Source organism: Gopherus flavomarginatus, chromosome 1 (assembly GCF_025201925.1).
Source record: "Gopherus flavomarginatus isolate rGopFla2 chromosome 1, rGopFla2.mat.asm, whole genome shotgun sequence".
NCBI lineage: Eukaryota > Metazoa > Chordata > Testudines > Testudinidae > Gopherus > Gopherus flavomarginatus.
Genome location: NC_066617.1, coordinates 6,887,923 through 6,908,995, shown reverse-complemented (window position 1 = coordinate 6,908,995; position 21,073 = coordinate 6,887,923). Strand labels below are relative to the sequence as shown.

Here is a 21,073-nt window from a genome sequence, read left to right as displayed (position 1 = left end):
GTAAGTTGCGATTGGTGGAGAACTCAGATGAAATGCCAATATTCTGTGCTACTAATTTGGACTCAGTCAGGATCGCATCCCATTGTTCATGAATCTGTTGAACATCATTGATAGGACTTTCAGTGTTATTCCTCTTAACATCAAGTGTAGCATTGCATGCTTCAATTACCAGATTAGTTCAGTGGATCATTGTAAGTAGCTTCATCGACAAAGATGACATCGGAATGCATTCAAATTTGGACATGTGCTTCTGAATAGACTGAAGTTCAGTTCAAGCCTGTGCAGTGAGATTGAGAGATTCAAGCTCATTTAAATCCTTTCCCACTGAATTCAAATGCTGCGGAACTGGTTGAACACCATCAATCCGTGCAGACCATCTAGTTTTGGACATCCTGTGTAGTAAAACAGGAAGATATTGCTTCAGAATGTCCCACCTTTGTGGACTGCTACTGAGTAGGGTTGTGCATTTGCTGAGCAATTCCAAAGTAAGTAATTGCCTCCTTGTGTGATTCAGCACAGTCAACACCTACAAGGTTGAGTGTGTGGTTCCTACAGCTGGAGAAAATGCAGTTTGAATGATGCTCAAGCAGAACTTCTTGTACACCTTTGTACTTCCCATCCATATTAGATCCATTGTCATAGGCTTGACCAATGCAGACTTGAAAATCTAACTTAAAACCTTCTAGAATTGCTAGTACTCGAGCAGCAATTTCTTTTCCAGTTTTTCTTGTAAAATTATCAAATAAAATAAACCTTTCTTCAACTGAAAATATCAAATAACCAGAGTAGTCTGTTCCTTATGAGAACTATCTGGAGTGGCATCAACAATGATTGAAAAATAGTTGGCATTTCGAATCTCATCAAGAATTGTGTGTACGAATGACCCACACAGCTCAGTAAACTCGTTTTGCATGCGTGTGGAGAGATAATGGACTTGCATGCGCTTTTAACTCTCTCATGTTTAACATGCTCTGATAAAAGTGGGTCATATTTGCTGAGGAGCTCAATTATGCCTAGAAAGTTTCCATTTGCACAATCACCAGTACGTTGACCAGAACCGAAGATAGCCAATCCCCGCTCAGAAAGAAAAGGGATGACATTCAGGATGCGCTCAAGACATTTTTTCCAGTTATCAGTTTCTGTAGAGAGTTCAGTCGAGAGTAAATTCTCAACTGAACTTTCAGTTGATGCTGCCCTACTGACTGATTTCCATGCAACATAGTTTTCTTTGTGTGACATTGAACTCTCATGGGATGGTATTTGGTCTTTCAACTTCCTCCAACCTCTGTTGATGCTCCATCCTGATTGATCAGAGAGAACTGATGTGTTTGCAGCACTTTTGTTCAAAACGAGGCAGGGTGCACAGTACAGAGATTGTTTTTTCCGTACTCCAGCATAACCAGTCTCTTGTGCAGGTCTCACCATTTGGAAGAGGTTTTGTCAGCAGACGAGTAGGGAAAGTGGGATTACTAGGAATTTCAAAACAGCTAATTTGAAGAAAAGATTGCATTTAGGCAGCATTGCTCTTGTCAATAATTCCAATGTCAGTCACAGTCAAACCTTCAGCACTCATGAATTGCTCTTGCTGAGTAAGATCTACACGTTCCTGTTGCTGCTGAGTTTCTTGAACGTACACAGGATCTTCTGCTGCATCTGTTACTGTTGGCACACCTCCTTCTTGACTACTGTCCTCATGATCAGGTATTGGCATTGAAATATCACCTGTCACAGTTGCAGAGTTTTCATTATCTGTAGCATTGTTTGTTGAGTAAGGTGTGTTTTCCAGTGGTTTGAGAAATGAAGTTATTGGCTTTGAGCTCTTAGCCGTTGCTTCACTCAAGTGTTTTCGCCGTCTCTTGCTTGCACCACTTTCAAATCTCCTCTTCATAGCGATCTATCCGGTCAACATGTAGCCTATCCACACTTGAAATATTCCGCTGTAAATAAGTAGCTTATCTACACTTGAAATTTCACTGTAAACATGCACGCAAATGCTGAATGGCACAGAACTGCTGAAAAGACTTAAAACGAAGGAATACTAATTAAGAACACAAAATGAAACAGTCAGGTTATTATCCTTATCACTGAATCAAAACTCAAGAATATAACAGGCCGAACTAAAGACAAAGGCATGACATATATACAGTAAACACAGACACGGATACAGACAGAGGGATAATGTCCAAAAATTTCAAACGTATATCCTCAGAAAACTCACTGTACAAGATTGCCCTCACCTTGAATCTGGGCCTATAGACTACGAAAGCCTATGATGATGACCAAGCTACCAAGCTAGGGCTCAACCAACCAATCAGTCACCTCTTTTAGCTACCATATGAAGATAATAATGAGGAAGTCTTACACATAAATAATTCCTTAGTCAACTAGATGTAAAACTATAAAGACACTAAAATGTAACAATTCTCTGTCTTTCAACATGCACTTGACCCAGCACCAGCCACTAGTAATGGTTTGTTTATATAATCAACTGATCTGAGAGGACATGTTCATCACGGTCTAACTTTGTGCCATCAGAACCAATATATTTTTATTAATATTTAGGAACATTTTTAACTCTTTAATATGACAAAATCGATATCAGTTAACAAAAAAAATATGTCTTTTACCAAATCACATCTCTTATTTGCTTAAATTTGCTGCTCTAAGTTGAGAGAGTGTGTCACATTTTGGTCTGATAAGGATGTGCATAAAAACAAGTTACAAAACTTATCAAATGCCAAAAAATTAACAAGTGCCTAAATTTGAGGCTCCCTTTGAGCTTGAGGCCCAGGCCAAATGGCCTTCCTGGCCCCCTCTCTGATTGGCCCTGCTGCACACTACAGACACTCATGCTATGTCCACACTTAAAAAGCAACAGCTTCAGCTACATAGCATGTCAGTGTAATCACTTACTACAGCGATGGAGGGTTTCTCCCGTCGCTGTAATTAAGCCAGGTGGTATCTGGGTTGATGGAAGGTTAGGTCAGGGGGTTTGGTCCTCTTAACTATGTCCCTCAAGGGTGTGGGTTTTTCACATCCCTGAGAGACGTAGTTATGCCCATGTAAAATCAGTGTAGACCAGCCCTCAAAGCTTCACGGCAATGGCTGGAACAGAGCTCTGATCCACCTGCTCTGAAAGTACCAACCCCCGGCACTTGAGCTTGAGGAGAACCTCACTTTGCAATCTAGGACCTCTGAATGCACAGTACCGATTCCATCCAGTAGAAGGTGCATACATACGCTCTGCAGTCTCCCTACAGGTTTTACATTTCCATAGTAACTTTTATCCAACGATCTCAACATGTTTTACAAACTTTCATTAACTTAGTCACATAATCCCCTGCTCCAGGAGGCAGGTAGGTATTATTAGCTGTATTTTCCAGATGGGTAAACTGAGGCATGGTTAAATTATCAGCCCAAAGTCCATCGCAGAGGTAGGAGTGGAACCTAGACGTTCCAGCCCCCATGTCTTAACTACACAGCCTTTCTTTTCACTTTGGCTTATTAGCCAGAATGTTATTAACTTTGAAGTAGAGTCAATTGAAGAAGCTCATTCATTGGTAACATTCGACTCTGTTCCTGCTCTGCTAACAGCCTGTATATAAAGGGTTGGACAGGCCCAAGAATACATTTCCCAGATCGCAACACTCTAAGGTCACACAAGGTCAAACAGCTGTTTGCTCCCATATGCTGTTCAGTTGTACCTGATTATGAGAGATATCACTCATTCCAGCTGCCCGCTCAGATCGGTGTCCCTTGCACATGGACCCTGCATTACTTCTCTGTAAATTATTGACAGCCGGAAAAGCAGAAACCAGAAACTGAGCTGGTGGGAAATGCAATAAACCTCCTGGAACAACTGCTGAAATCCTGCTATTGGGGCTGCAAGACTCTTCCCCATGTCAGGATGTATATGGAGTCAATAGTGAACTTCTTGCGTGCTGTGAATACAGTGTATATTGACAGTCCAGTCATATCCAGCTTGCAACAAGATATTGCTATATTTATTATGCCTCACAAAACCTGTTTGAGGAAGGTGTGGGTAAAAGTTGATTTTTACAAAAGACTTAGAGACACATTAAATGTTCACAAATCAGGGGTTCAAAAAAATGGACACCATCAGGCTGAGGGACATAAACAAATATGGGAGTAAAGAGAGTTTGGAAAATTGAAGTTTACAAAAATGGGATCTCCCTGCAGTATCCTCATATTGCAGCTGCGGTATAGAGTGGCTAAGTGACTTGCCCAACAGCAGTCAGCGATGGCACTGGGCGTAGATGCTGGGAATCTAACTGCCGCACTATCCCACCCTCAGAAGGGAATCCAGGGGCCCATGACTTGTCTCTCACCAAACCCCAGTGCTATCAGCTAAGCAGAACACAAACAAGGGTAGAAACCATGACTGCGTGCAGATGAAATCTAGGCCAGCAAGCTGTCATTGTGCAGACACAAGGTAACATCTTTATGGGACCAGTTTGTCAGTGTGTGAAAGAGACAAAGGTCCAAGCTCCTCTGCAGCTGTCGGAATGTACATGCAGCTGGCTACCAGGGAGCTTGCTGAGAAAACCTGGGTCTCACCCTACAATTTTAGGCACGGGGGAACAGGGGCTTTAACACCTGCAAGAGCAGGTGCTGCAGGGAAAGTACTCAGCTCTATCACAGGGGACAGGAAGGGACAGACCTCGAGCCGGCAGCCTTAAGAAGCCTAAACTGCTTCTAAGTCGCTGCTCCCCAAGGCTGGGCCACACACCTCTCACGCCTACAGCGCCTTACCCCAGCGCTCAAGGGCATCCCCTTCCCGGGGGGGAAGAGACTACAACTCCCAGCAGTCCGAGGGCGGCGGCGCGCTCTCCGCGCTTGCGTCACGCTCCGGCCCGCCAATCGGAGCGGGCCTGGGCGGTGAGGTCACTGTGGGTGACGTCAGGGGCCCAGAGAGAGGCTCTCCGGCAGAGGCGAGCGGAGCAGGGCTCGGGGCTGAGGGGAGAGCGAGTCGGAGCTGCGGGAGGCAGGAGCGGCCAGGCCCCGCCAGCCGCAGGGCGCAGCAGCGGGAGGAGGAGGGGGCTCGCCAGCGGGTCGGTGCCCGGCGCCCCCCCCCCCGGGGAGCCGCCCCTGCCGGGTTCCCCCCCAGCCCGGAGGAGCCGGGGCTCTGACAGCCCGAGAGGAGGAGCCGGGCAGCCGGGGGCACCATGTCCTCCCCCAGCCCGGGCAAGAGGCGGATGGACACCGACGTGGTCAAGCTGTATCCTTCCCGCGCGGGGGAGACCCCCCCACTGCCCCTGTGGAGGGGAGGGGGAGAGACCCCCCCAAGTCCTCTGTGGGGGGGGAGACTTCCCCCATGTTGCCCTGTGTGGGGGGAGACCCTCCCCCATCCTCCTGGGGGGGGGAGGAGAAAGAGAGACCCTCTCCCATCTCATGAGTGTGGAGGGGGGAGGGCAGAGAGACCCTCCCCCGTTTCATGAGGGGGAAGAGAAAGACCCTCTTCCATCTCATGGGGGAGGAGAGAGAGAGAGACGTCCCCTGCCCCCCTGTGTGTGTGGGGGACCCCACAGGGTAGATAGGGCAGAAAGGCTTCCCCCATTCGACAGCAGGGGGAGAGAGTCCCCATCCCCCTGGATGGGGGGGGGGAGAGACCCCTGTGAGGAAAATACCCTGGAGGAGAGACCCTCAGCCCACTGGAGGGTGACACCCCACCTTCTGCCCTCCCCCCAGTGGTGTACCATTGCCAGGGTCAGTCCCTCTGATCTCCCATGGTGCAGGGGGGAGAGTGCCCCTGTAAAACCAGCTCTGTCTGTGGAGGGAGAGGGTGAAACTCCCCTAGACCAGCCCCACTCCTGGGGGACCCCCTTGCAAACACCTCCCCAGCACCAGCACTTCCCACTCTGCTGAGGGGAGGCCTCCTAGAAAAGCAGACCTCTTTCCCCCAGTCCTGGGGACTCCAGATCTCTCTCCCAGCCTGAGCTCCCCCCACAAACACCAGATCCCCCAGCCTAAGGACTGAAGGCCCCTTTGAACCACAGAGACTCAGCCTGGGGGATATAGGCTACTGCAAGCACCTATCCTTGGGGGAGATTAGTATCTTTAAGGAGTGGGGCAATGGGACAGCCTCCTTCAGTCCTGCCTAGGGCAACTCCTTTTCCTCCCCCTGGGATTGTGACCCCCCCCCCCAGGGTAAGGGAGAGACTCCCCCTCCCCCCATCAGATATTATGACAGCTGGTGGTCAGCCTCGGAAGGGATATTTCAAAGGACTATACCCCCACTTCCAGATGACACCCCCACCCCTGGCTCCTCTCTTTCCCCCAGCCCCTTCCCTGGAATGTAGTTCTATAGCTTAGGGTGATGAGGAGTGGGGCTGAGAGAATGGGGAGGTCTTGTCTAATAGCTTCAGCCCAGAGAGAACCTTTTGTGGTGTTTTATTATTATTTACTCCATAGTTTCAGCCTGCAGTTCCCAAAGTTTCTGGTGCCAGCCTAGGGATTTGTGGTGTTTTTTTTTTTTTAATTTTTTGGAGGGTGGGGGGAAGAGCCTAGTTTGCAACAAACCAAAAATAAGCTGCCATGGAGTGGGAAGAAGGGGTTTCAGTGCAATCGAAAAGTCTCTCCCCTCCCTCCTTCTTGCTCGAGGTTTTGTTTATGTAACACTCCAGTTTAGGGTAGGTTTTTTCTTTCCTAATGGATCTATTTTTATTTCTCTCAGTATTTTTATTCTCGTCCCTCATAGGATGGTGTATCCCTCTCTTTTGCTGTCTGGAGTGTGGGTGGCTTTTGAAATATCGTTAGGAATTCGATTATAGAATTGTTTTATTAATAGTTTTGTTTACGTGGTGGTGGTGGGGAGAATCGACATAACCAACTGAAATGCTTTCAGAGATATTTTCTCCCCTAGGAGAATTTAGGGGTGAGGGATCTGTTTTTTGATTGTGGTAGGAAGGTTGGGGGTTGATAAACAGATCTGATTTAGTTGCTAGAGGCAGAGATAAACAAAGTTATTTGGTTTTGTTTTTTAAAAGAAGGGATGAAATCAACAACACTGATGTTTATGGCATGAGGACAATTTACCCAAAGAAAACTTGCTAATGTTTTGTGTGTATGTTTTTATACAAAGCTTCTTTATTTATTTTTAATGTTGTTTGTAACAAATAGGAAATGACTGCCAATCCTGGTAGAATCTGAGCTATTTTTATTCTGGAGTTTAGAGTTACAACATGTCATACCCTCCCAAATACAAATTTCAATTGATGGTTAATTTCACGAGGAGGAGGGTTGAGAACTCCAGCTGTTTAGTGGAAATAATCTTCATTGTGTATAATTTTTGAAGAGGACTGTGCTGGCGTGTGGATGAGGCCCATTATGGCCTGATGCATTTTCTCCCCCCTTTTTTTCCCTGCTTGGTAGCAGACATCTAGAATAACTACAGCATTTTAGATGACAAAGAGCAGTTTTTTTGGGTATATTATGGCTTGGTGGTAGATGAAGAGCAGTAAATAGGTTGACATTCCTCCCAGTCCCAATTAGTTTCCGATCTCCTGCTCTTTTCCCCTGACAAAAGAATCCAGAGGCTTTTTAAAACTGTAGCTTTTATTATTGTTACCTCAATGTTCTTGATATTTGAGACAGAGGGGTACAACGGTTTGTTTCTTGTGGACAGCAAAGTTAGGAAGTTGTGTATGTCAGATGACTCACCTCTCTACCTTCCTCCTTCCCCAGTCTTTTTGTTTGTGTGGCCTTCCTTCATATCTCTGGGCCTACACTCTGATTCATCCTAAACTACTGAGCCACTTCATTTTTCTGGGTAATCCTCCTATCTGTAAACCGATCTGCACGTTATCTGAAATAAGTGTGTGTTTGAGGGGTGCGGGTGGGGTGGGGATTGAAGCTGGTTATGGTGGCGAGTAAATGAGAGAGAACTGTACTGAAGGAATGTACTTGAATGTGGCTTGAATTTTTTTTGTTTGCTGCCATTTTCATTACAATCTCCCGTTTCAGCCTCTCTTTAATGTCTCTAGTATATAATCATGGCACAGATTTACAGCCTGCCAAGAGCTACCTTGTCTAGGAAGGGACTAGAGAGCAAGTTACAAGTCTGCTGCCTTTTACTGCACTGACAGGTTTAGGAGAGGAGTGGAGTCCTTCTTTATTATTCCTATTTTCAATCCCAACACGTCCATGTCCTTTTGTAGGTGTTTCTTTGTGACCAGAGAACGGGAGAGGTTGGTTGCTTGTGCGGGCTCTCTCTCTCTCCTCTCTAAATTGCAAGGGGGAGTGTTTTTTGTAACTGATGTTTAATAATCAGCTGGATGATTATGTTCTGACACTGAGTCATTCATTGTTTCTCTTCTGATCCCTTCTCTAAATGCTGGAAAGAGCCTAGAAGCAGGGATTTGCATTGCATTTTGACCCTGTTGGATTGATTGTCTCCTTCCCCACACCCTTCTCTTGAGTGTCCTCACTGCCTAAATATCAGACCCCGTAGAGTTGTTCTATGACATGCAGTGCTGTGCACATAAGATCAGAAGTTTCCTGTGCCCCCCACTGGAGAATAACTTTCAAGGAAGTTTTATACCCAGAATATAGGGAATTACTCAGATTACCTGAGATTTGATACTGGTGACCGTGAAAAAAAAAATTGATCAGCCTAGGGATGTGCATAAGTTTCCTCCTCCCTTCCACCCCCATACTTCTCCAGGTAGAGGGGGGAGCTTGTGCAGCTCACTAGGTCCTCGAGGCTTGTGGGACTTGCTCCCTCCCCGTTGCATGGCAGTTGCAATCCCCTCTCGCCCTGGATGAGCCAGTGCCCCCTGTGAAATGACGGGTTGCTTGTTTTGGAAAAGTGTTTGCAGGCAAAAGGCCTCAGGCAGAGCTTGCAACTCAGCCGATTGGTTGCTCTGTTACTACCCGGAAACTGAGGCCTGGGCGGAGCAACACGAACAGCTGATAGAGTGTGTGATAAGAGTGTGTTTATATACTGGAGAGTGGGGGCTGGGGAAAGAGAAGGAGGCCCAGTGGAAGCCTTTGAAAACAAGCACGGGGCAGTCTTTGGAGGAATGGGTTTTTTTGGTGTGTGTGGGAAATTTCTTATAAAGGCAAATGAGTACAATGGGTATTGGGTATCCCTGAAATGTTAATCTGTGTGATTTTTGGAGCCCTGCAATTACATTTCTTGGAGGTGATTCTGGTAGGATTACAATAGTATTGAGGTTGGGAGTTTATTCTGCACCAGAATAGCAGTGTACATATGAATGCAGTTTATTTGCAGACTCTACTTGAACTCAGTTTTTCAGAATTTTACTTTTTCCTTTTATATAGAGAGTCTTATGACCTGATCACACTGTCTAAACTTTTAAGTGTCAGAGCTGAAGTTAGAAAATAATGTCACACATTGTCCATGAAAGGAATTATAAATACAGCCACATTTAGCTTGGTGAATCTTGTTTTTTTGGCTATTGGTACACAAATAGCTGCTGCAGCAGCAAAAAATTTAAACTGCTGAAACTTTGTGAAGAACAGATATACTACACTAGTTGACAGAGGGATGACTTTGTTTGAATGAGATCATTTTAAAGTTATTCCAAAATTATCTGAGGCTAAAAATGAAAAATAAATGCTAAGATACATTTACCTGTGTATTGATGGATGATTTGTGATTTCAAAAGACAGTACTATTGGGTTATATCAATTGTTAGATTAGCTGAATCAGAGGACAGAAAATATCTTTTGTTGAGGATAAATTTAATTTTAAGCTAAAACTTTCACAGGGTAGAATGTAAATCCTGAAAACATCATGAGGAAGTTTTTATACCTTTTGGTCTCCATTTTAATTGACTCTGAAGGGATGGGAGAAGTCGTGATACTTTTTCAAACTGATGAAGACTTGGAAACAAAATGCTTAGAGTTAGGGCTCGGGAATGTGTGGGGTTTTTGTTGTTTTTTGTTTTTTTGGCATTAGTAGCTTAGGCTGTGGTAGCAAACAAGATATTGTTACTTATCTCAGTTGAACAGTGACCAGTATGCCTCATGTTCACGGTCTGAGTGCATGTTCTCCTACCTGCCATTTTAATCAGTTAACCCCACATATCATATTGCTAAAACAAAAAATTCTCACAGCCTCAATGGCAACCTTGAAGAGTATCATCTTGTTTGGTTCAGAGCGGAATTTACCTCTACTAGCTAATGACCCCCCATCCCCCATAAGTTCCATTGTTGTCTTGTGAGTCTGATTGCAGAGGTCACTGAAGCTTAGACTTGCAACACAAACTTGAAAGGGTGCTGCACCTGCATAATAATATAATTATAGTTTTATATCAATAACCATTGTACAATATGAATTTGGTTAAAACTTTAGATTGTAAGGATAGAACAGACACTTTAATCTAACCCTATTTAAAACAAAGACTTTGTGGATTTTTCAGCATTTGAGTCATGTTAACTACTTGTGCCTACCATACTACTTGGTTTCAGAGCAATGATTTTAGTGGACTGTATGCCATTGCAGTCTTTCGGGGGATTACGTTTATGGTTCTCAGAAGCAATTCTTGGTAAAACTAAACTGGAATTAGATTGCCGAGAATTGAGTAAAGTATACTTTAGTAAACACTTACTGATTAAACAAATCTTGGAAGTGGTTACTTGATAGTAACAGTAAAATACGCATGTGTGCTTTTTAGAAAAGCTAAGTGGCTTGCTTTGTAAAATCGTGTCTTTATTCTTATTCCTTATATTGCCGTATTTAGAAAGGCCTACCTTTGACACCGGTTAAAATGCTTTTATGTAATGTGGGCATTCTTCTGTAAATTGGTAAAGATTCAAAGTCAGTTGTGGATGATTTTGTAGTATAGACACTAACTCTTATAAGGGAAGCTCTTGCTATGATGAGAACCCCAAAATGTGTTAAAAATCATTTCTTGGCACAAAGCAAATAACCTCCTACATCTGTCATGGCAGTGAATCCCTCTCTCTCTGGTAAATTTCAACATGTAGGAGTAGCCATAAGATGCCCCCTGTTGAATCCTTGCTGTCTCCTCTCTGGGTTCTTTGGGTTGTTTCCATTTGCCTCTGAGACCTTACATGTAATGTCCTAATGTTTTGCAGTCCATTCTTTTATCAGTGCTACAGTAGACTCAAAAATAGCTGTGCTCTCTCAAAATCTTCTGAAAGGCATACTCATAAAACTGAAGTCTTGAATCTTCTGTGTTCCTGCACTGTTGCTATTGAGGTGCCCAGCAGAATGGTTTTGAAGTAGTGTTAATGCTCTTGATATAGAGTGCTGTTGGTACATTACCTGCAGTTTGTAGTAACCTGGGTTTCTGCTCAACAACACAGTATGAGGCCTTGTGATTTATTTCCATCCAATAAAGGGGAAAAGTCCGTTCATTCTAGTAGATGTAGATCAGTATACAAGTTGAGCTTTGTAGAATAACATCCTCAAGCTTTACAATTTGGGTTTTTTTAAAGCAGCAGGAGTGGGCAACAACAGACAATTAAGAGGTGAGCAGCACAGCAGGAAGGAAACACAGAACACTGCAGTGGTATAGAATGATCATTCACAATTGCTACATAACTTGTCATTCTTAGCACCTGTTGCTATTTTGTGCACTTTTAAAATCATGTAACTGACCACCATAACCAGGCTATATAAACAACAGATTACTATTAAAAGTAGAAAAGTGCCCACAGTTAGAGGGACATGGGACAGTATGGAACTTTCTACTGGCCAAACAGCTGTCCTGAATTATGCCAATATAGCCATTGTTAAGGTGTAAGTTTGAAGATGGTAAGAGACATTTCTGAGTACTCAGTAGTCATTTTTTTCCCTTTTCTGGAGTCCTGCCCATGCTCCTGGCAAGAAAGATGAAAGGTAACTGCTGAATAACACATTTTTGAATGTTAGATGAGGCTTTATATGTGAGTACATGTGTAGGTATTTAGCAGTTCATTATTTTCCATCTTTTATTGTGTGTGCTCAACTCCCCTGCTTTCATCACATTTTTCAGTGGCCTCTGTCCATATGTTTCTGGAATAGCCCACGTACACAGGGTGTTGCTGTTTGCTTCTCCCCACCAAATAGTACAAGGATGACTAAAGAATCATGCGATCTTACCGTCTCTAGTTCTAATAGGTCATCCAGTGTGTCTGCTGCCAGCACCCTGTTAATCCCTACAGAGCACTTGAAATTGAACTGCAGAAAACACTAGAAAATATCCCAAGTGATGGCTCTTCCTTAATATCACTTGGGTGACTATTCTATAGTCTAATAGATCTTGCTGTCAGGAAGTGTCTCTGTTTTTGTCTGAAATTTTTACTTTTTTTAATTTAATCCAGTTTCTCCTTGTTCTACCCTCTTACAGCACCCAAAATTCCTCCGTCCTTGATGTTGACACACTTCAAATACTACTAGGCTGTAATTTTCCCCACCCCTAGGTTATTCATCACTAAGCCAAACTGTCCATAGAGATTCCTCACAAATCAGTCTCTGTAGCATTCTGATCAATTTTATTTATATACCTAGGTGTTACATTTAGCAATATTTTTCTGGTAATGAGGTGCCTGGAACTGAAGAGGGGATTGCATGCAGTGTCTGGAAGGAGATACCTATGCTTGCGTGGCCTTCAGACCCTGTGTTCCCATTCATGTTTGCAGCTGCGACTGATGCCAACTTCAAAACTAGCATGTTTTTAACTGATGCTGCTTTCCAGGCACCTTTTCTTGTGGTGGTCTTGACGTTCTAATGACCCTGAATCACTTTCCTTGTTCTCCATAGCAATATGAACGCCTGGAATAACAAGTTGACTTAGTCTCCAGAAAGAGGCTAGGTTAATCATGCTCTTCACACACTGCTGTTTTTGGTTTGGGATACCATATCTCACTCGTTGCTGAATGGAAGCATCTTTGTCAGCAGTATCATTATAATTGCCATGTTGACTGACAGATCTACTATAACTATAGATTACAGGGCACGTTTTGCACACAACACGAAAGGAATGTAGTAAAATACAGAAAGTAACATCTGACTTCAATTTCTATTTAATCACTTTGAAGGGACTTCTAGTGTAGCTGTTTAAATTGTATTCTTTATTCTGTAATGATGAGTGCTGCTCTCCCATGCCGAAGTGGCTGCATTTCAGTGGCATGTACTTGCTCTAATTAAAGTGCAGTGGAATCCTTTAGAATAAGGGGAAGAGTATGGGTGTAGAAAAACTTCCGTTACAGTATTAATACAAATCATTAGTTATTATATTGATCATTCTAAAATATTCTGTAATACCGATGAAAATTTGAGTCTGCAAAATTGGGTTCTTTCTGTGACATTGGCAACTACATTTTTATATCAAATTTTTGCTAACACCTTGTTAGTAAAATTAAGTAAAATTCATTGATAGTAACTGCTTCTTAGAGGCTTTCCAGCCTCTGTGAAAGTCTGAGGTGTGAGGTTCTAGTGTAGTTATTAGTCTAGAGCTACCAAGACAGCCTCTGCAAATGGTTCAAGGCCCTGTCTACATTGGTGCTGGTTCTGTGAGCTCTCTTTCGTTTAAGCACTTTCCTTGCTAATGACAACTCATGGACTCATAGACTCTAGGACTGGAAGGGACCTCGAGAGGTCATCGAGTCCAGTCCCCTGCCCTCATGGCAGGACCAAATACTGTCTAGACCATCCCTGATAGACATTTATCTAACCTACTCTTAAATATCTCCAGAGATGGAGATTCCACAACTTCCCTAGGCAATCTATTCCAGTGTTTAACTACCCTGACAGTTGCAGGGTAGCATTGCAAAATGCTCATTGCAAAATTTTCTTAACATTATTCCTAAGTTCCAGTGTGTGTTATATGTGGCCTTGAACATTCATAATACATGTTGAGGGTGAGACCTGGAATCTAAGTTACAAATTTGCAAATCAGCTGCCTTCTTGAATGCAGGATAACCTTGGTATAACAGCTGGTTGTTTCTAGTCAATTATTTGTGGAGCTCTGATAGACTAGTTGTATTAGAGAGGTGGTATACATAATAATGAGTGCTGTTGGGGAGCAGATTGGGCACTGCTATTCATCCGGTCTCATAATATAACAAGGGAACAGTCAAATGGAAATATGTTACCTTTAAAATTGATTAAAAAACACATTTCACACCATCTGTAGAATTTGCTGCCACAAGATACCATTGAGGCTAAGAATTTAGCAGGGTTTAAAATAGGATTGGGCTTTTATAAGTAGCAAGAATATCCAGAGCTGTGTTAGAAAAGGTGGAAAAAACCCAAGGGATGTCTACACAACCCATGTCAGCGAGCCTCAGAGACCGGGTTAGTAGATTTGGGCTAGCAGGGCACGTGCTGTGTAGACAGCACTTTGAAGTTGCTGCTCAGGCTCTGAAGCCCACCCCCAGCTCGCTAGGCTTCAGAGACTGAGCTCCGGCCTGAACTGCAAGTTCAGAGCACTGTCTGCACAGCTATTTTTAGAGTCCTAGCGTATGCCCTGCTAGCTCTCCCCAAGCCCTGAATCTACCACGGCCCTCTCCCCAGTCCTACCTTGGCGGCAGCGGGGAAGACAGGTGCCTCTGCCCCTAGACCTTCTGCTGCTGTGGGAGAGATGCCTCTTCCCCCCCCCCCCCCAGCCCAGGTGCTGCTTCAGGGACAGAGAGCAGGTGGTGGTGGTGGGGATTCCTCTCTTCCCACTGTAGCCACAGTAAGCCCCATTGCACCCAAACCCCTCATCCACAGCCTCACCCCTGAGCCGAGCCCCACCCCGCACCTCAACCCTCTGCTGCCCCAGGCCTGAGCCCCCTCCACTCCAAACCCCTTAGCCCCACCCTGCCACATGAATTTTATGTGCACCAGTATGGAGGTCATGTGTCTCACATCACCTCCATATTGGTGCACATAACAAAATTCAATCTCCACATGGATGGGAAAAATTAGAGGGAATACTGGCTGTTGGATATACCTTAAGCATTCTGGAAGGGAGAACCATCGCTATTCAGGGCATAAGCTGACTTCTAACTAATGGGGGGTAGGAGGGAAGCTATCCAGGGGCATAGTCTCTCATACCTGCCTACTTCCAGGTTGCTTTCACTTTCCTCTAAAACAACTGATACTCCCCAGTGTTGGAGGACAGGATATTGCATCCACTGGACCGGATCTGATCCAGTACGGCAGCTCCTATGATGGTTCTTGGCTGCTCCAGAATAGAATAGAAGAGAATTCTAGACTTTTCTGTATAAAGGAGCAACTAAAAGTTGCAAAGTATCTGAAATATTAATTCTGGATGTCCTTGATTTATCTTCTGTGCACTGGATTAACAGAGGCAAAACTGAAATTATTTAAAAAATATTACCATAACCTCTTTGGCATCTTAGGGGACTAAGTGTTGCTTCATCTGACCTCACAGTGGCAAAATCATGTGCCCTAAAACTGTTAAGGGAAAAGCCTGGAAACATGGGAGAATGTTATCAACAAATCCACTGGTTTGCAGTGGAATAACTATGGATAATGAACCTAGATCATCTGCAGTGTATTGTCTGCAAAGACTTGACTGAGCTTTAGAGCATTTCTGATCTTAAACAAGGCTGTCTGCAGAGCTGAGAAGTTCTATTTTTAAACTGTGCAGTGAATACAGACTGAAACTTTGAGGCTATAGTTTAGTTATTAGTCTAAGAGCTACAAGGCCCTGTCTACACGCTGCTGAATCTATCTCACTTCTGTTCAAGTATGTTCCTTGCTAATGGGGTTTCCTTGCTCAGTGATGCTGAGCTGCAAAAGGCTTGAGTAACTTTGACTTCTACTGTGTGAACAACTTAAATTGAAAGATTTCTTTTAAAAAAGTAGGGTTGGGTTTTTTGGTTTAAAATGTGCAATTTTGTTGTCTAGGTTAAAAAATGAAGACCAGCCTTTGGGATCTGCAATAGTGGGACCCTAGGTGTTGGCTACTCTTTAAAATAGTCTCTAGTACTCTTTGCTGTAGAGAGCGTAACATAAGCACATTGCTGGTATCTTTTATAAATTTCATTATTTACAGCCACCTAGAGCTAGCTAGCCTTGGAGCTCATAGCTGCTGGGTCCTGGTTTGGTGGGGAGCTTGCCAGTTCTTGGCTCCTTGGGTTTCTTGTGACAGCACTAAGAGTACTGTACGCTCCCTCCTAGCAGGTTGCTGCAACTGTGGCCGTTCCTTTGAGCTCCCACTCTTTCCTCCCTCAGTGGTGTAGGAGTAGTTCTGTGTAGGAGCTGGTTCATCTGATAGCATCTTACATGGAGGAAGTGTGGACCTATCTCTCCATCCTTCAGAGCCACAGTGCTTGGATACCGTTGTGACAGGCACAGTGTAAGACTCTAGATGGCTAGTAATAGCACCCCTTAGGGAGCAGGGAAGGTGAAAGGAGGCAAGATAGGGAGGATCTCAAGATGGGGCATTGCAAAGACCACTGATAGTGAGGGGGGGGCGGGGAAAAGGTGGGAAGAGCAAGAGGAATTGGACAGAAGGGGAGAGAGCAAAGGGGAAGAAGAACACGAGCGAGCAGGTAGCGAATGATGGAGAACGGGGACAAACACAAGGAAATGGGATTCTGGGTTTTCAAAGAGAACAAGAAGACAGAAATAGGAATGGTAGGGAGGGGGTGTGATGGAGTGCCCACCCCACCCAAGGCCTGGAGGAGTTTAAGTGGCTGGGCAGGCCAGCTAACTGCCCACGCTGCACCTGAAGGAGACAAGGAGCAGGTCACTAATTGGAAATGTGCCAGCTGGGCACAAACAGGAGGGGCCTGTATAAAGCCCAGGAGCTATGGGCAGCAAAAGTCTGCAAGGAAGTAATCTGCAGTCACTCCCTGGAGGAGGGAGCTTGGGCTGGCAAACCCAGAAGGAGAGGGAAGCTAGATAAGTAGGAGGAAATGCAGGGAAACAGCAGCAAGGGGTAGGTGTACAGGCCTTGGCTGCTTGTGGTCCCTGGGCTGTTGGGAGAAGGGCTGAGATTTGTAATTTTGAGCACTTTGAGGCATGTACTGAATCGTAGTAACCAGCATTAATTAACTGTTGCAAGATTAATTTAAAACTCCGCAGAATGTCCTAGTTGCTTCCAGCTTGTTTGGGAAACGCTTCTGGGGTGTTTGTATGGAATCTCAAGTATTGGTAACTGTGCCTGGGACAGCTTGTGCTTCCGTATCAGGAGCTGGCGCGGGCCCAAATGTTTCCCTCCCCCTTTTTAAATTAAGCATGTGGGGATGGGGGACTAAGGTCAAATGAAACAGGTTAAGTTTGAGACAGGAGGGCAGAGAAGAGAAATAATCTTGCTGACATTCCCAAAATCTTTAAAGCTGGCCCTACGAAAAACCACCATGTGCTGCTGGGGGTTGGTTACATGTAGCAGTAATGCAAGTATTAAACCTTACAATAACTGGGCAGCTTCCATGCTGTGCTACTGCCCTGAGAGAGTGATACATCCATATCAGTGGTACCCAGGAATAGTTTTGCTACTATACTTAGTCAATTTGCATAAAGTTATTTTGTGTTTGTCTTAGAATAGTTGCACATTTGAAAAGGAAGGATACTGTACTACAGGTGAGCACTTACTAAGGTCTGAGTGGTGTATTTATCCTTCATAATCCCTTAAATCAAATGCCACTTGTGTAAATTAAATAAAGGAAGAGTAAAAACTCCAAGAAAAAAAAATCTCTTTGTGTCTTGGAAAATGTCAAATTCACACTGATGTGACTCAGTGTACAGTTGTATTGACATAGTCCTGAACTCTGTTTAAAACATATCTCACGTTTGTCATTTAGGCTATAGTTTTCAACATGCCAATGTCACCTCTGAAATAGAGATTGCTGTGAAAAACAAAAGGAAACTAGAAATGATGTGGCATTAATAAATTTAACATGCCTGACATCATAGAAAACTTAGGTTAGTCCTTCTGATTTGAATAACTGCCATAGTTAGTTACAGAAAGCCCATGTGTGACAGTGGTGAGATGAACGTGAATCCAAAATGAAGAAGGTGACATTTAGATTTGGTGGTCTCTTCAGTGGAAAAGTTAGGATAATGGAGATCAGATCCTTGTAAGTTAGCACCAGTGTCCAAGTACTTCCCTGTGCTCCTTGAAAGGAAAGGTATTTGAGGAGAGAGGAGTACTAGCTCAGTCTTTATTGTAGTAGCAACTGTATCAAACAAGTAAAGTTGGTCTTTCATCACTGCTCAAGATAGATGTTTCAAAGCAGTGGCGAGGGTTGTGGCCTGGCCCCCACCTCCTATCTGCCCCCCCCCACCCCCCGGACTCCTGCCCCATCCAATCCCTCTGTTCCCTGTGAGCACCCCCCGGGACCCTTGCTGCATCCACCCTCCCACTCCTTGTCCCCTGACTGCCCCCAGACCCTCACTGCCCCATCCAACCCCTCCTTTCATTCCTGATGGCCCCCCCGGGAGCCTTATCCAACCACCCCTTCTCCCCATCCCCTGACTGCCCCCGGAACCCTTGTCCCTGACTGCCCCCTGTCGCCCCATCCAACTCCCTCCCCTGGGATCCCTGTCCCCATTCAACCCCCTGTTTCCCCTGCGCACTACCCTGACTCCTATCCACACCCTTGCCCCCTGACCACCATCCTGAACTCCCTTCCCCTGTCCAACCCCCCCTTGCTCCCTTACCGTGCTGCCTAGAGCACCAGTGGCTGGCAGCACTACAGCTGCACTGCCTGGCTGGAGGTAGGCCCCGCAGCTCAGTGCACCGGGTCAGGCTGTGCTCTGCAGCTGCGCTACCCCAGTAGCTCACAGTCCCACCACCTAGAGCATTGCGCTGGTGCTGGAGCAAGCTGAGGCTGAAGGAGAGTGGGGACAGCAGGGGGGGGGCCAGGGGCGAGCCTCCTGGACCAGGAGCTCAGGGGCCAGGCAGTACACGCCCGTGGGCTGTAGTTTGCCCACCTCTGGTCTAGTAAGTGTTTCTCTGTAGAAGTGCTGATTTTTTACCAAGAATAATTCATTAGAAACTGAACTTTTGATAGTGGTACCATTCTTGGATTGCTTCATTCACAAAGCAGGCACATGGCTCAAAATAAGAATCAGATGCTTACATTTCTTATTACTAATTTTTTGTTGAACAGAATTGAGTTCAGTTTTTTAATCACTAAAAAGATGTCAGATTTCTGATTAAATCTGACTTTTTATAGAATGTTAAATTCATGTTTATGGCTTAGTTTTGCCAGCCATTATGATTTTTATTATGGTTACCACAATATTTAGTGGTTTACTTTTTTTCTTAAAGCTGCAGCTCTTGAAGTCATGGGAGTATCTCAGATTTTATTTAAAAATAAATTTTGAGGGCCTGACTTGTGATCTGTAGTGCTTGGAGTTGGCAATATTGATGTCTTCATACCTAAAGCATCTGATTATGAGTTTAGACATTTGCTGTGTTTGGTGGGGTAAGCAGCGAGAGACTTAACGGTAAATATTTAAGCCCTACTATACATAGAGTAAGTGCAATGCTCTGAGCATAAATTGAGAGCAGCAGCACCAGTAATGGCTGGAAAAATGCCCACAAACGAGGGTTGTGGTTAAATGTGGAACTGAAACGTGAGGGTGTATTTCTTAAAGTAATCACTTAAACTAGAAGGCCTATTACTAATTTGTTTAATTTTTCTCAACAGGTACATTGAGAATTTTTACACTTTTATTGACAAAATGTAAAATTGCAATGATTGATAATCTCTCCTATAACTAATGTTAGTGATCCTCATATTCAAAAAAGAGGAACCATATTTCCCCATTTAAAAACGTTGAGCAAATAAATACACACATCTCCTTTGAAGGAAATAAATAAGATACTTTAACTAAATTTAAGCATTTCATGTTCAGTCTCCTAGATTTCAAGGCCAGAAGGAACAATTAAGTAATGTAGTGTGACCATCTTTCTCATTTAGCTCATGCTACTTTTTAGAGTGTAAAAGTGAGTTTTTAGGAGACAAATATTGATGGCCTAACTCATGTCAAGACTGAAAACAGACCATTGTAGATTATAACAATAACTCAGTGTTACATAAAGGAGTCAATTTGTATTTAACATCTGGGCTGCTTTCTCAGATTTGTCCAGATCAGGTTTCGTAGAAAACAGATGAAGACTTGGGGCCAAATCCTGAATGTTGAAAATCAGCATAGTTCCTTTGACTTCATTGGAGCTATACTAGTTTATATTGCCTGAAAATCTGCCCCTTAAACTGCATTGTGTCAGTTCTTCAAATGTCAGTTGATCTGCATGGAAGGGAAAAAGTATTTTTGTCAGTTTACCTGGGCACTTGGGTGGAAATCAAAGAGGAAAAATCACAGTTAAACAAGACACATTGGATCTTATGAATATTTACTCATGCCACAATTTGAGACTGGGCTCTTTAGATGACTTCACAAGTAACATAATTAAATACAAAATTTATCAGTGTTCCTCTTGAGAACATCTTGAATATTTGGGGGGGGGCAGAATGAGGGAGTCTTTCTATAAACTCACTTGAGGCCTTGGTCCTGTCACCTTTTCTTGTCAGTTGGGGTTACTCACTTGAGTAACAGTCATGTCTGAGGACAGTCTGGTTGGGTCAGACCTTTAAACAGTCCTTATTGACATCTCTACATTATTACTCCCCAATAGTTAAAGATACAGATGGTAACTTTCCATAAACTGCTTAAACAAGACCTATGCCTTCACTGGAAGGTTGAAATTTCCTTTAATATATCTGAATGTTCTATATGTGCAAGGATCTTCCCAGTATATTTAGGGACTAGTCAGAGTTCTCAGGCTTTTGTACTTGTATTCAAAAACATTTTGTCAAAATATAAATATTCTAAGTGTCTTAGCAGTGGTTTCAGATTCTCCCATGTAACTCTACAGGCTTCCCAAGACATTGACTTTTCAGCTGTTACTACCAGAGGTACAGTTCATTAGTCCTGCAAAGTGTTTATTTTCTAAGTGTCCTACCTTGCATCCTCTAGAGCTCTGCATAAAGTTTGTGACCTGTAGAAGCCTCAGCATAATCACCAGTAGATAATATGTTCTGTTTCAAACTGCTGTGGTATCAATCACCTGCCGCCATGGTAGTAATCATTGGGAATCTGTTGTGGCCAGGT

The 21,073-nt window shown here is 43.9% G+C and overlaps 1 protein-coding gene across 2 annotated transcripts in view; it reads left to right on the top strand.

The window, feature by feature from the left end:
- The first annotated feature begins 4,939 nt into the window (after window positions 1-4,939).
- Window positions 4,940-21,073, top strand: part of UBE2H (ubiquitin conjugating enzyme E2 H) — an 81,343-nt gene continuing 65,209 nt past the window's right edge. Inside the window, exons 1-2 of one of the 2 annotated variants that reach the window (XM_050937025.1) lie at window positions 4,940-5,239; window positions 20,816-20,877. In XM_050937025.1, the coding sequence (XP_050792982.1) occupies window positions 5,187-5,239; window positions 20,816-20,877 (115 nt within the window). In that variant the 5' untranslated portion in view covers window positions 4,940-5,186. The remainder of the gene's footprint in view (window positions 5,240-20,815; window positions 20,878-21,073) is intronic. The other variant, XM_050937024.1, reaches the window with a different exon arrangement.